The sequence below is a fragment of the Manacus vitellinus genome, unplaced genomic scaffold (assembly GCF_001715985.3).
Source record: "Manacus vitellinus isolate BGI_N305 unplaced genomic scaffold, ASM171598v3 scaffold_1_pilon, whole genome shotgun sequence".
Classification (NCBI taxonomy): Eukaryota; Metazoa; Chordata; class Aves; order Passeriformes; family Pipridae; genus Manacus; species Manacus vitellinus.
This window is the reverse complement of record NW_021939396.1, coordinates 648,665-663,773: the sequence shown is the minus strand read 5'-3', so window position 1 is coordinate 663,773 and position 15,109 is coordinate 648,665. Positions and strand designations below refer to the sequence as shown.

Sequence of the window (15,109 nt, the reverse complement as noted above, 5' to 3'; positions counted from 1 at the left end):
GAAAAGAAAAGAAAAGAAAAGAAAAGAAAAGAAAAGAAAAGAAAAGAAAAGAGTTTCAGTTGGAAGGGAGATACAGTCCAATTGTCTGACCAATTCAGGGTCAAGAGAGAAAGAGAGAAAGAAAGAGAAAAAGGGAAAGAAAGAAGGAAAAAGAGAAAGAAAGAAGGAAAGAAAGAAAGAGGGAAAGAAAGAAAGAGAGAAAGAGAGAAAGAAAGAGAAAAGAAAGAAAGGAAAAGAAAAAAATAAAGAAAGAAACAAAAAGAAAGAAAGAAAAGAAAGAAAAGAAGAGAAAAAAAGAAAGGTGTGAAAGTGGTGAGGCCCTGGCACAGGTTGCCCAGAGAAGCTGTGGCTGCCCCATCCCTGGAAGTGTCCAAGGCCGGGTTGGACAGGGCTTGGAGCAACTTGGGACAGTGGAAGGTGTCCCTGCCCATGGCAGGAGGTGAAATGAGAGGATCTTTCAGGTCCCTTCCACCTCAAACCATTCTGTGATTCATTCCATCCATTGCTTCATTTTCAACAGTGAAAAATAAACGGAACTTTCTTTGGAATTGTATTTTTGGAGCAAGAAGTTAAAATAGAATTTGTCACAAGTGCCTTCACACACAGATGAGGAAATTCTTATCCATGTATCTTGGCTCCAGCTTTGCTTTCAGGGAGACTCGATTTTTCTTCAGATTTCAGAAGGAATTTATTGTGCCCACTTCACATCTTGGCACTTCCAAGCATGTCCTGGGACTGGTGAGGATCTGGGACACTTTTCCTTCTCCATGAGGTTCTATCAGGGTTTCTGATGGTCCTCTGCTGGAGTACAAATGGGTTCGTGTTCTCATGGGTTCATGAGGGATACCTGGATTTAGAGAAGGGATTTGGGGCTTGGAAAAGAGCTACCAGGGTTGACAGATTATATGGACAAGTCTATATAACATAAATGATGTAGGAAAGGTAGATAGAGGGTGGACACAGGGCCATATAACACAAATGATGTAGGAAAGGTGGATAGAGGGTGGACATTTAACATATTTAATATAAATGATGTAGGAAGGGTAGACAAGGAGTGTTCTCATCTATGAGAATGAGGAATCTGAAGAAAACTGTGAGATGAAGGATTTGAAAGAGAACCAAACTGCCCTCAATGAAATATTGGAGTTAAAGCCAAAAGGTGCAGTGAAGGCTGGGAGTGGGAATAAAATCAATGTGCAATGGGACTCTGTGGTGGTGTTTTGCTCTTGGGGGTCCAGCAAAACCTGAGGCTGCTCTGCCAGAACAGGCAGGTTAAAAGGGAGAACCTCCATGGATTTGTCTTTTTGCAGGAGAAATCCAAAACTGCCTCTGGGAATGGAGCTCTGGCCATGGCTCATGGGTAGAGGACACTGCAAAACTCCCACTGCCAGCTAATTAAGCCTTCAACTCATTCCAAAAGCCCTTCCAGAGCCAGGAATGTGGTTGATCCAGCCCTCTCCATGCCAGGGCAGCACCATGACCAAGTACACGATGTTCTTCCAGCAAAGGAATTATATTTGAGCAACCTGGGAGCTCTGCTTGGATCTGGAATTGCAGCTCGTTCCAAATTTGGGCTCGGTTTGGCAACGGGAAGCAAAGCAGGAGAGGTGAAAATCATGGCAGGAAGATCTCCCAGACTTTGGAGAATACCTGGAAATATTTGGTGTTTGTGTTTTGGTGACCTCAAGGTGGGACTGTAGGGAGCCCAGGCTGGAAAAGTGACCTCAGGAGGCTTCCAATCCAAATTCCTGATCGAAGCTCCCAAGTATCCTCAAGACTTTATCCACCTGAGCAATGAAAACTTCCAAAGATGAGAATTGAACCACCTCTCTCGGAAGCCTTCTGTATTTCACACCATATAGCTTCTAAATCACATCCCAGTTAAATCACATCCCATTAAATCACATCCCATTTAAATCACGTCCCATTTAAATCACATCCCATTTAAATCACAACTTTATTGACTGTTATAAATATCACAAGCAGAATGATAACTGAAGGCAAATATTCTTGCTGAAACTTGAAAAAGGGGATTATAGGAAAATGCAGAACCAGGTCAGGATGGAGCAAAATGTGGGAGCTTTGGCCAACACACAAGGAATTCAGGTGATGCTCTGGAGGATTAAAATAAAGGGGGAAAATTACACTTAATTCCAAATTCAGGCCAGAATCATCACACAAATCACCCAAAATTCCAAGTCAAGACAGTTTTGTTCCAGTGGAATTGGTGGAAGAAATGTTGGTGGAAGAAATGTTCATGGAAGGCCACTGCCAATGAGGGATAACTGGAAACCTCTTGGAAATCTCCTACAAGACCGACCACAAAACCTCACTCATCTCTATGTATAAACAATCCTGAAAGCTGGAACTGGGGTTTGGGCAGAAAATAACACAATTAAATGGGATCAATACCCTTTCAACACAACATTCTTTTTATTCTGCTCAAAGGGGTACAGAAAACGAGAGATTTCGGCCTCCCTGGATCAGATCATTGGCCTGGGAAGTTGAATCTCCTGCCTCATATTTTGGACACAGAGAAGGGTCTCCTTAATTTCTTGGGTACAAAGAAGACCTAGAGAGAACAAAGAGTCAGCCCAAAACTTTGGGGTGGAAAAGACCTGCTCTAAGGAGCCAGGAAAGGCTCTTATAATATTTTTTTTTGCCTTAAATATACTTCACACAGCGGAATTTTTCAGTTCCAAACCAACCAGCCCAGCAGAGCAATGAAACTCCACAGCTGGTTTTGTGGGAGCAGTTGAAAAATTAAAATTAAAAAACTGTGTTGGGACTTCCTGAGTTTTTGCTCCTCTGTTAATCGTGGGAAAGGGGTGGATAATAATAATAATAAAAAAAAAAAGAATGGATTTTCAAAGGTTGGAATTGGAGGTTGTTCATGAAGCATCCGAAGGGAAAGCTGGGCTGGTGGGGGGTTTCTCCTCTTCTTCGTTGGGTTCTCCAGAGTGAAAGCACTTCCCATCAGCTCCTCAGGGTCTAGTCCAGAAGAAGACACACAGGGAAGTTGCCAGCAGCCCCACTGGCACCAGGCTGATCCTCAGGCTTGTGGCACCATCCGCGTTGCACAGGTCGGAGTAGCAGCAGGACACAGGGCGGGTCATCCCGATCCCGTCCACGTCCGACGGGACACACACGGAGGAGCACATCTTGGTGACAGTGGAGACTCCAGTGAAGGGATAAACTGACACAAAGGGAGACAGAAGGCATGTTTAGGGCTGGGGGAAATGAAGGAGAGCTCTCCTTGTCCCGAGTGAAATGCTTCTTCTCACCTTCCCTACCAAAGTCTTAGTTTTGGTTCAAACACAATGTGATTCCTACCAGGAATATGGGAAGCAGCTCCCCCTGAGTGACCACTGAGCTCTTTGTCCTGCCTAGATGAGCATTACCCTGAAAAAAGTGCATTAGCCACTTTTTCTGCCTCTCCTTGGACTCTCCTCACCATCTCCTACCTCTCCAAGCGTGACCAGGGACTCGTCAGCAGGACCTTCCAAAGGGAGAACCTCCATCTCCAGAACCTTCAGGGTCACCAGTCAGGCTGGCAAAGCCTCTGTGAGAGCTACAAAGAACTTCAGGGCATTCCTCTTTCACCTTCAGGTGACCAGAAGTTGGTGTCATAAAACTACAGAGCGGTTTGGGTTGGGAAGGAACTTAAAGATCCTCCAGTTCCACCCCCCTGCCATGGGCAGGGACACCTTCCACTATCTCAGGTTGCTCCAAGCCCTGTCCAACCCAGCCTTGGACATTTCCAGGGATGGGGCAGCCACAGCTTCTCTGGGCAACCTGTGCCAGGGCCTCCCCACCCTCACAGGAAAGGATTTCTCCCTAATATCCAACCTAAACTTGCCCTCTTTAACTTTAAAGCCATTCCCTGTTGTCCTATTGCTGCACGACCGTGGAAAAAATTAAACTCTTATTTCTAACCATGCTCAGCATTAACTGGGAGCTTGAGAACCTTAAATATTTACTCACACAAACACTGCTTTCAGCAGCAGCAGCAAGAGACTCTGCCCCACAGGAGCTCTTTCCCACATTTAAGTAAAAAAAAGGACCTGCTCTCCACACCAGCAGCTTCACCATAGAAACACTGATTCTTGTTAAAAGTGTGGATGAAGAAGCCGTTGTCCTTACCCTCCTTCAGGATTCATGTGGAAAGTAGGGATAAAGGGGTCGTTGTCCTTACCCTCCTCCAGGGAATACATGGTGGTCTTGCACATGTGTTCGGTCTCCGAGCAGTTCTCGATGGTCACACACTTCTCCACGGGGGTCTCGCTCTTGCACGTGTAGCACTGCAAGGTGAGAGCTGGGAGGAGAGAAAACACGAGCTTGGGCTCAGTGTGGAACACCAGAGCTGGTCTGTGCCCCTCCCTGGGGAGGGATGTTCCCAAATCCTCACGCTGAGAACGGAAATGGAAGGGTAAAATGCATCTGTGCCAATGGGAATGGGAAATACAGTGGGCTGGTGGTTGAAGCTCCCCGGATCAATTGGGATCTTTTGGATCAATCTGAGACCCCCCAGATCAATCAGAACCCCCACAATCAATCCAGGACCCCTGGATCAATGCAGAATCCCCTGGATCAACCCAAGACATCCAGATCAATCTGGGACACCTGGATCAATATGCCCCCCCCCAGATCAGTCTGAGATCCACTGGATCAATCCAGGTCCCTTGGATCAATCTGGGCCCCCCCAGATCAATCAGGATGCCCAGATCAATCTGGGAACCCTTGATCAATACAGGACCCCCTGGATCCATTCTGGGATCCAGACCCCACAGATCAATATGGGATCCCCTGGATTAACCCAGGACCCCCAGATCACTCTGGGACCTCCAGGATCAATGCAGGATCCTCTAGATCAATATAGGACCCCCTGGATCAATACGGGATCCCCTGGATGAATCCAGAGCCCCCTGGATCAATCTGCAACCCCTCAGGTCAATCAGAACCCCCAGATCAATCTGGGACCTCCGGGATCAATGTAGGATCCTCCAGATCAATATAGGACCCCCTGGACCAATATGAGATCCCCTGGATGAATCCAGACCCCCCCGGATCAATCTGCAACCCCTCAGGTCAATCAGGACCCCCTGGATTAACACGGCATCCCCTGGATCAATTGGGATCCACTGGATCAATCTGGGACCCTCCAGATCAATACAGGACCCTCGGGATGTCTGGAGGCTCCACAGGAACCTTGGGCCTTGCGGTGACGGGAAGAGGGATAACAGGAGTAGAGGGGTTAATTAATTAATTAATTAATTGGGTGTGATTTATAATTTATGCTTCAGAGGTGGGAGTGGAGCCCTTGTGACCCCAGAGTCAAGCAAGACAAAGCCCCACACCCAGAAGACCCCATGAACCAGGAAAGACCTTTGGCTGATCGACCTCAGCTCCGGTCTCTGCAGCTCCTTCTCTCCTTGGCTTTGCACTGCTGGAACATCAGGAAGGCACCAGAGACTCCCAAACTCCCAGAATCACGGGGGAGCTTGGAAGAGTCCTCTGGAGCTCATCTGCTCCAATCCCCCTGCTCAAGTAGGACCACCTAAAACCCCTTGTCCGGGAATGTGTCCAGACTGAGTTCTAATTTCTCCAAGGATGGAGATTCCCCAACCTCCCCAGGCAACCTGTGCCAGCTCTCAGTCCCCCTCCTGGTTCAAAAGTGTTTCCTGGCATTCCGAGGGAACCTCCTGCGTCCCAGTTTGTGGCTGTTGCCTGCAGTCCTGACACTGGGAAGAGTCTCTTTGTCCCCTCCCTCCAGGGATTTATAGACATTTCTGAGATTCTCCCTTTGAGGCTTCTCTTCTCCAGGTTGAGCCATCCCTGGTTTTCCTCGTGGCCCTTCCTTGGACTCCCTCCAGTGTGTCCATGTGATTTTTCCTGAGGGGAGTGCAGAACAGGGCATGGGGCTCCAGGTGTTGAGCAGAAGGGAAGGATCATCCACCTCGACTGATACTTCTTTTAATGCAACCCAGGATGTCATGAGGTTCCCTTCACCCATTTCTCCAACCTGTCAAGGTCCCTCTGGATGGGATCATGACCCCCCCCAGGTATCAGCCACTCCTCCCAGGTTTGTGTCACCCACAGACTTGCTGAGGGTGCTCTGCCCCTTCATCCAGATCATTGATGAGGATGTTGGATGAGGCTGGAGTCAGTTTTGATCTCTGATCTCCAGTTACTGGTCTTTAAGTAGACTTTGGGTCACTGATCTCCGAGCCTGGACATTTAGTTTTCAAGCCAATCCCCCGTCTGCTCACCCAGCCCATACCTCAACAGCTTGTCCATGAGAATCTTGGAACAGGTTATCCTAAGAGGTTGTGGACTCCACATCCCTGAAGGTACTCCAGGTTGGATGGGCCTTGAAGCAACTTAGTCTAGCGGAAGGTCTCCCTGCCCATGGCATGTCCCTCCTTTCTCACTAAAAGTGCATATTGGGAGGGCTCCTGGAATAGCCAGGAAAGGCTCTTCTTGACCAGTTGTGGCAATCCCACATTCCAACTTGTTCATCACACCTTCCAGGAGGATTTACAAACATGACACTGGCCTGAGGCACAGGACAAACCTGCAGGCACCTGAGGCAGCAGGAATGGGGATGGGAAAGGTGTTTGGGAAGCAAAGGAGTCAGGAGTTGCAAGCACACGTGGAGAGGGTTGGCCCAGAGCAGAGGAGCTTCTCCCTGCACCATCCTCCTTGAACCCTGAGGATAATGAACCTGAGACATTCCCTTGGCCCAAATTTATGGCCTGGTCCTGTTGTCTTCCCAGTGCTCCATGCTTTTTTCCAGCGAGTAAGAGATTTCAAATCAGCTTTTCACTTTAAGGCCAGGTTGGACAGGGCTTGGAGCAACCTGGGCTAGTGGAAGGTGTCCTGCCCATGGCAAGGGGTTGGAATGAGATGGTCTTCATTCTTCACGTTGCTTCAACATGTCCTTGGACACTTCCAGGGATGAGGTAGCCACAAATTCTCCGGACAGCTTGTGCCAGGGCCTCACCACCCTCACAGGCAAGAATTAAACATGAAAACAACCACCTTGATGGATTCTATGGGGACATCTTCTGCTCCACACGGAGGCCATAAAAACAAAATTTGGTACTCAGGACTCCAAATCTGACCCTGCCTTGTTCCTCACCGGTTTATGGATGTGCCTCATCAGCTCCCTGTTGAGCTGCAAAGGCCCTTTCCAGCTGCAGGTTCCTCTCAGCTCCCAGACACACAAAATAACCACAGCCCAAGTCTTTCCTTGTCCAAATTCTTCTGAGATGGAGAAATTTTAGACAAAAACACTGAAGAGCCCAAATTGTTGCGACACAGAGCACTCCAAGCTTAAGGTGTCAAGCCAAAATAGTGTCTGGTGTTTCCCATCAACAAGAAAGATATTTCAGGATAAGATTTTCAGGGTATTCTGCAGGTTTTCCTGAGGAACCAAACACTTGATGTAGGTCCTCTACTCCAGATCCTCTTTTCCACCCCCTTGGAGAAACCTGAATTTGTCTTAAACTCACAGCAACCTACTTGGTACAGCCCAGCAGCCCCTCTTTGGTCTGGAAGGCAGTTGTCACCTTATCTGTGTGACATTCCTGCTGAAATTCCTGTAAATCCCACTGGAAAAAGAGCAAGGATTCAGCTCATCCCGGCACACCCACAACAGGATGTCAGAAAGTCACCTTGTGAAAATAGAGATCAACTAATAAGCTAGAAAAAAAAAAAAAAAGCCCTTTTCTAAACAGACCCGGGAATTTTCTTGCTTTTATTCAAAGCAAACTTTATAATGTTTTGTTTGCTTTAATTCTGAGTCTGACAGTTGTCAAACACATCTTTGGGGAGGAAGAATCGTCACCGGTCTCAGGTTTCAGGAGATTTTGCAAATCCAAACCACAGCATTTGTGTTGCTCTCTGAAAAGAAAACCAAACAAAGCACCTGTTCCTCCCCTGCTGAATCTGCCCCTTGCAGGTCCGAGGATTTAGGAAGGAAAATGAAGTAGAAAATTAAAAGTAAATTAATAAATAGAAATTGAAAGAAAATCCTGATGGAGCTCCACGTCCCATCCAGACATGAATAAAATCACACCCTAAACAGCCTGGGGTTGGGAATATCCCAATTAATAGTCCCAGCTCTTGCACAGGACTTTCCTTGGTCATCCAGGAGAACACCAAAGGAGATTTTGGGATCAGCAGAAGGAGCAAGAAGTCATTGTGGTGGTGGAAACAAGGGATGGGGAATCTATTCCAGGATGTCCTTCCCTCTGGGCAGCCCCCTTCCACCCTTAAAGGTTATGGCATCACTTCTCAGGTAGATCTTCCCAGGATGAGGGGATTCCCTGCTTTCTAGGGGATTAAAACACCAGTGTCCTAAATGTCATTCCACACTTGGCTTCATGGAGCTGGTGATGAAGGAGAAACAACTGAATCCCACTGATGGAAACAGAGAGGGAAGTTTTTCATGGCATGCCTGGATTCATGGGGCTTGTTCCCCACCTCCACATCCCAGATAGATCATCCCAAATATCAGGCTGCTGTTGTCCACACACCTCCTGCTCCAAGTCTATCCCCTCCAGTGAGTAGGCAGGTAGAATAAAAGGGATAGAAAGGATGAGGGAGGATCATGGAATCATAGAATAGAATCACAGGATGGTTTGGGTTGGAAGGGATCTTAAAGATCTTCCAGTTCCAACTCCCATCATGGGCAAGGACATCTCCCACTATCCCAGGTTGTTCCAACCTGGCCTTGAACCCTTCCAGGAATGGGGCAGCCACAGCTTCTCTGGGAAATCTAGGATGGTGGGGTCACTCCTTATGGTGACAAACTCCCAAATCCTCCAAAAAACCGGGAAAGACCCCAAAATACTTCACACTTGGTTGTTTTCTGTGGTGGCCTGATGGAATTTTCTTTACTTCAGTGTATTAATAAACAGAGCTCTAAACAAAGACACAATGATAGGACAAGAGAGGATGAGAGGGGTCGAGTTAGATGGAATTTTTGGGAAGAAATTGTTCCCTGTGAGAGTGGGGAGGCCCTGGCACAGGTTGCCCAGAGAAGATGTGGCTGCCCCATCCCTGGAAGTGTTCAAAGCCAGGTTGGAGCAAGCTGGGCTAGTGGAAGGTGTCTCTGCCCATGGCAGAGTTTGAAATTCCATGATCTTTAAGGTCCCTTCAAACCCAAACCAGCCTATAACAAACATCAACCCTGCAGCACATGGGCCACCAGCTTTGTCCCAGCCCCTCTTTCCTACTTTTGGTGGCTAAAACTTGATAAATCCCACAGGGAACATATTTTTAGAGAAATTCCACCCACACTGCATTAAACTGGCTGGCAACTTTCAGGGTTAATTATTAAGAAAAAAAAGATCCTCAAAGTTAAAAATAACATTAAAAAAATAAATAAAAAGGAGTGATAGTGAGCAAGGACCTGTAAAAAAGTGAGAGCTGGAATTTGCATTAAAGAGATGACATGGCATAATCACACCCTGCCTTGTAACACTTCCTAAAGAGCCTGAACCAACAATCCCAGTGACACCGTCTGACAGGCTGGAAATATTCCAAAGATAGATTTTTTTTCTTTTGGGCTGAAAACTGCTCCAAGCAGGAGGCCTGAATTTCAGGGGGTACTGGACACATCCTACCCCATCCTGCTGAATATCCTGGTGGGATTTGGGTAAATCAGAGTAGGAACTTACCAAATTCTGTGCAAATGAAGGCAGCCAACAGAAGAGACAGAAACACCTTCATTGTTGCCCGGGTTGTCACTGCTCTTCAACTGGCTTTGATGTCAAACTTCCTGGGGGTTTCCCATGCACTGATCGTGTCCCCAGCTCCAAATCTACTGGAAAAACGAGTCCCATTGAGCTATAAATGAATTGAAGGAGCTGCAAATCAGGCCCCACCTCCTGCCTCCACCGTCACCTCTTTTCATGTTCCTTGGAGAAGAAAATTAGGGTTCAGGCTTTGGACAATGGCTGGGATTGTTTAAGGTGGGTGCCTCGTGACGGGGAAGCCCAGGGGTGTTAAATAATCCCGGTGGCCCTGTCTTGCCTTGAAGCCTGGTGATAGTTCTCCTTCCTTTTTAGGAAGGTCTGGGTGGTTTCCAGAAATCCTGGGGGAAAAAGCATTAGTGGCTGTGAACTTCAAGGCTTGGAACCTCAAGGACTTTGCTCCTCTGTGTTTGGACCTTCAGTTGGGGACAGAGTTTATCCCTAAGAGAATCATAGTTTGAGTTGGAAGGGACCTTAAAGACCATTCCAATCCCCTCCCACAAACAGGGACATCTTCCACTAGACCAGGTTGCTGCAAGCCCCATCCAACCTGGCCTTAAAGTGGAAAACTGGCTTGAAATCCCTTTACTCACAGGAAAAAACATGGAGCACTGGGAAGACAACAGGACCAGGCCATAAATTTGGGCCAAGGGAATGTCTCAGGTTCAGTGTCCCAAGGGTTCAAGGAGGATGGTGCAGGGAGAAGCTCCTCTGCTCTGGGCCAACCCTCTCCACGTGTGCTTGCAACTCCTGACTCCTTTGCTTCCCAAACACCTTTCCCATCCCCATTCCTGCTGCCTCAGGCGCCTGCAGGTTTGTCCTGTGCCTCAGGCCAGTGGCATGTTTGTAAATCCTCCTGGAAAGTGTGATGAACAATTTGGAATGTGGGATTGCCACAACTGGTCAAGAAGAGCCTTTCCTGGCTGTTCCAGGTGCTCTCTCAACACACACTTTTAATGACAAAGGAGGGAAAGGTGAAATAAAGACACTTCAGGAGATATTCCCACCACTTTTGTTGTATCACACCATCAGAGGGACTTTATTCGGGGTTATTCACTTGAACTCTTACAATGTAGAATCATTAAGGCTGGAAGAGACCTTTATGATCCCCAAGTCCAACCACAAACCCAGCACCACTAATCCGTGTCCTCAGGGGCCACATCCACAGGTTTTTTGAACTCTTTCAGGGATGCGACTCCACCACTTCCCTGGGCAGCCCAGTCCAGTGCTTGACAGCCCTTTCCATGAAGACCTTTTCCCTAATATCCAATCTAAACCTCCCCTGGTGCAACTTGTGGCCGTTTTGTCTCGCTCTGTCTTAAAACATTCCAAGATTTTCTGGGAATATTGAACGAACAACCCAATCATTTTCTCTCCAAATCTGAAGCTCCAGTGAATTATAGAATGGTTTGGGTTGGAAAGGACCTTAAAGATCATCCAGTTCCCACCCTCTACCATGGGCAGGGACACCTTCCACTGTCCTAGATTGCTCCAACCTGACCTTGGACATTTGCAGGGATGGGGCAGCCACAGCTTCTCTGGACAACCTGTGCCAGGGCCTCTCCACCCTCATAGGGAACAATTTCTTCCCAAAATTCCATCTAACTCTACCCCTCTCATCCTCTCTTATCCTACCATTCTGTCTTTGTTTAGAGCTCTGTTTATTAACACGCTCTGGTTTACCTGAAGTAAAGAAAATTTCATCAGGCCACCACAGAAAACAACCAAGTGTGAAGTATTTTGGGGTCTTTCCCGGTTTTTTGGAGGATTTGGGAGTTTGTCACCATAAGGAATGACCCCACCATCCTTGATGTTCCAGAGAAGCTGTGGTTGCCACATCCCTGGAAGGCTTCAATGCCAGATTGGAGCAAGCTGGGATAGTGGGAGATGTCCCTGCCCATGATGGGCATTGAAACTGGAAGATCTTTAAGATCCCTTCTAACCCAAACCATCCTGTGATTCTATTCTATGATTCCAAGATCCTCCCTCATCCTTTCTATCCCTATCCCCTGTGCCAGGGCCTCCCCACCCTCACAGGGAAGGATTTTTCCCCAATATCTCAACTAAATGTGGTCTCATCATCTTACAAACCCTGTTTCTTTTACAAGCAGCACTCCTGGATGACTTAAATCCTCAGGAATCCAGACAGATTGTTTTCACGGTTGCCTCTGTAATACAGTAATTATGTCGATTATGAAAGTTAAGCAGTTATTTCCAGCCCCAAAATCACCCAGGGAAAGACTTTTTTGGTATATCCTGGCTTTGCCATTCCTCCTGTTCAGCAGGGGAATGTTATAATCCTATTAAGAAGAGAGAAATTTGCTGATTGTGTTCGCCTTGTTCTTGAAGGGGGGAAGAAAAGAAAACAATTTAATACGGCTGGGGTGTGGTTTTTGGTATTAAGAGGCCTCCAACAATGTGCCAAATGACTGGTTTCACATGCACATCTGAAATGTGATCTCCACTGCCTTGTCAAATCTTGGAGGGAAGAACATGTGCCAACACCCTGCTCTTAAATGCTGCTCCCTCCTTGGGTTTGGAGGGTTGTTTTTTTGGGGGGTGTCAACATACCTGGCTTGTTTATGGTTTCAGTTGATCTTATCTGAGTCTTGAAGGCCTGAAATGTCTCCTCTTTTGTGTGGCAGCTGCCTTGCAGGGCTGGCAAGTCCCCAGAGGAACAAGAAGAACTAATGGGAACATCCAACGAGGGTTTTATTGAATTCCTTTTATTATTTTATGGGAAACCATAACCACTGTGTTGGGGGGGTTCCCATTAACCACAGAGAAAAGAATTATGAAGCTGCATAAATCTGCCTCAATGACCCACGGGATGGTTGGGAAAAAAATAGGTATTTTTAGTGTCTGTGTTCAAAGGTAAATTAATACAAGAACCCTCTGCATTTCAGAGGAGTTTGTGTCATAAATAAAAGGAGAAGTTCAGCCAAATGTTTACTTCCAGCCTGAGAAACCTGTGCCAAAGCCCTTTCCTGTCCTACCTCACCAGCTGAGATAGTCTCTGGGTGGAGGCATCTGATGGGAGCAGTTGCATCCACACTGGAAAGAGCTTCCAAATCCCAAAACCTCCCAATAGATCTGCTCATGCTGCCCCATTACCAGGCTGAGATCCCACTAGGAAATCCTAAAATTACCCATCCACCTCCAAAGCAGAGTTTCAGGGGCTGGTTGGGTTTGAGAGCCTTCTTGACTTCACTATTTTAAACTTTGCATTCTCATTACTCTGATAAGTTCTTGTATATCTCCTATGAATCCCAGATTTCTTCCAGGGTGGAGGGATGCAGGAGCAAAAAAGTATGATTGGATTTAAGGGAGGAATGCTGACAGGACGGTGTCAATCCCAGTGCTAAGGTCTTCTCGCACACCTACAGAAAGCTTAAATTCAAAAACATTCCTATAAGAGGAGTAAATATTATGGGATCGTGGAATTATGGAATGGTTTGGGTTGGAAGGGACCTGAAAGATCATCCAGTTCCAACCCCTGCCATGGGCAGGGACACCTCCCACTATCCCAGGTTGCTCCAACCTGGCTTTGAATACTTCCAGGGATGGGGCAGCCACAGCTTCTCCAGGAAATACATTCCAGCTCCTCACCACCCTCCCAGCCAAGAATTCCTTCCCAATATCCCATCTAACCCTTCCCTCTGGCACTGGGAAGCCATTCCCCCTTGTCCCAAGTCCCTCTCCAGCTCTCCTGGAGCCCCTTTAGGCCCTGGAAGGAGCTCTAAGGTTTCCCTGAAGCCTTCTCTTTTCCAGGTGAACACTCCCAGCTCTCCCAGCCTGGCTCCAGAGCAGCTCCAGCCCTTGAAATATCTCTGTGGCCTCCTCTGGACTTGTTCCAGCAGCTCCACGGGTCACTAATGAAAGGAACTCATGGAAGCAGCGAGAATGGGTTTGTGTGATCAGCAAACCTGGTGTTCAGAGTGTCAGGGATTAAACCACCACAAATTTCCCCTCTGACACATCCCAGCCCCCACTTGCATCCCCCAGAAACCTCAACTCTCCAGAGATGGGACACTTTGCACCAAAAAGGGAGGAATTAAACAGGTACCTCCACCCTCCTCCATTAACGGGGAACATCTCAAAAAATTCAAGAGAAACCTCGAAAAGCCAGGTATAAGACATAAACAGCCCCAAGCCTGACTCTGGCCTATCCCTGTGAATAATTCAGCAGGAATCCAACCCTGCAGCTCTTTCAGAGCCATTTTCACTGAGGCACCACTCATTAGCTCATTAGTCAGAGCAGCCTTATTCCTACTAATTGATTTTACTACCATTCCCTACAATGCATGGCCAAGATCCAGCATTTTTCTGCCTGGCTCTAAACCCCTTTTATTGGCATAGCTCTGTGAGACATTTCATCCCTCCCTCTCTCTCTCTCTCACCTATGGAGCTTGTAAAGGTCGAGTGATTCCCACAAGTGAGTCTTTGGAAGGTGCCCTTGGGCAAAGGGCAGATCCTCTCTGGATCTGACAAGCAGGAGGATCAAAGCACCCGGCTGGGCAGGTAACGGGTGGGTCTGACGTGGATTGGAGCTGCAGATGGATTCAGGAAGCTTGGCAGCTCTTTCCACACTGGTTTCCACCTTGGTAGTGGACTGGGACATAGAATCATGGAATGGTTTGGGTTGGAAGGGAAATTAAAGATCATCGCCTTTCAAACCCCCCCACCATGGGCAGGGACACCTTCCACTAGCCCAGATTGATCCAAGCCCTGGCCAACCTGGCCCTGGACACTTCCAGGGATGGGGCAGCCACAGCTTCACTGGGAATTCCATTCCAGCCCCTCCCCACCCTCCCAGCCAAGAATTCCTTCCCAGTATCCCATCTAACCCTTTCCTCTGGCATTGGGAAGCCATTCCCTGTGTCCTGTCCCTCCATCCCTTGTCCCAGATCCCTCTCCAGCTCTCCTGGAGCCCCTTTAGGCCTTGGAAGGGGCTCCTATGTCCCCCTGGAGCCTTTCCTTCTCCATGTGAACCCCCCTAGCTCTCCCAGCCTGGCTCCAGAGGTGCTCCAGCCCTTGGAGCATCTCCGTGGCCTCCTCTGGTCTCACTCCAACAGTTCCATGTCCTTGTGCTGAGGCCCCCGGAGCTGGACAAGGTGCTCCAGGTGGGATCTACAGGGAGTGGAGCACAGGGGGAGAATCCCCTCCCTCAGCCTGGTGCCCCAAATCCTTCTGCTGCATCCCAGGGCTCTGTTGGCTCCCGGGGCTGCACCAGAGACACGAGGGAGCCTGGGCAGTGCCAGACCCGGGGCACAAAGTTCAGACCACACCACAAGCACAAAGGGCTTCTCCAACCCTGTTGCTCATCCCACATTCCCACCAGACCTCCC

General features: G+C 48.0%; 1 protein-coding gene across 1 annotated transcript; it reads right to left on the bottom strand.

The window, feature by feature from the left end:
* Positions 1-2,984: 2,984 nt before the first annotated feature.
* On the bottom strand, positions 2,985-9,738 carry LOC103765890 (ly6/PLAUR domain-containing protein 2). The gene is made up of 3 exons (XM_008932856.3): positions 9,687-9,738; positions 4,196-4,315; positions 2,985-3,196 (listed from the first exon to the last, which is right to left on the bottom strand). The coding sequence occupies exons 1-3, from the start codon at positions 9,736-9,738 to the stop codon at positions 2,985-2,987; spliced, it is 384 nt and encodes a 127-aa protein (XP_008931104.1).
* Between the last annotated feature and the right edge of the window lie 5,371 nt (positions 9,739-15,109).

Excerpts from the sequence above, each read along its gene's own strand:
- LOC103765890 (XM_008932856.3), bottom strand. The coding sequence starts at position 9,738 with ATGAAGGTGTTTCTGTCTCTTCTGTTGGCTGCCTTCATTTGCACAGAA. Across the intron at positions 4,316-9,686 it reads CTTCATTTGCACAGAATTTG|CTCTCACCTTGCAGTGCTAC; the intron begins GTAAGTTCCTAC and ends CTCTCCTCCCAG. Across the intron at positions 3,197-4,195 it reads CATGTATTCCCTGGAGGAGG|TTTATCCCTTCACTGGAGTC; the intron begins GTAAGGACAACG and ends CCTTTGTGTCAG.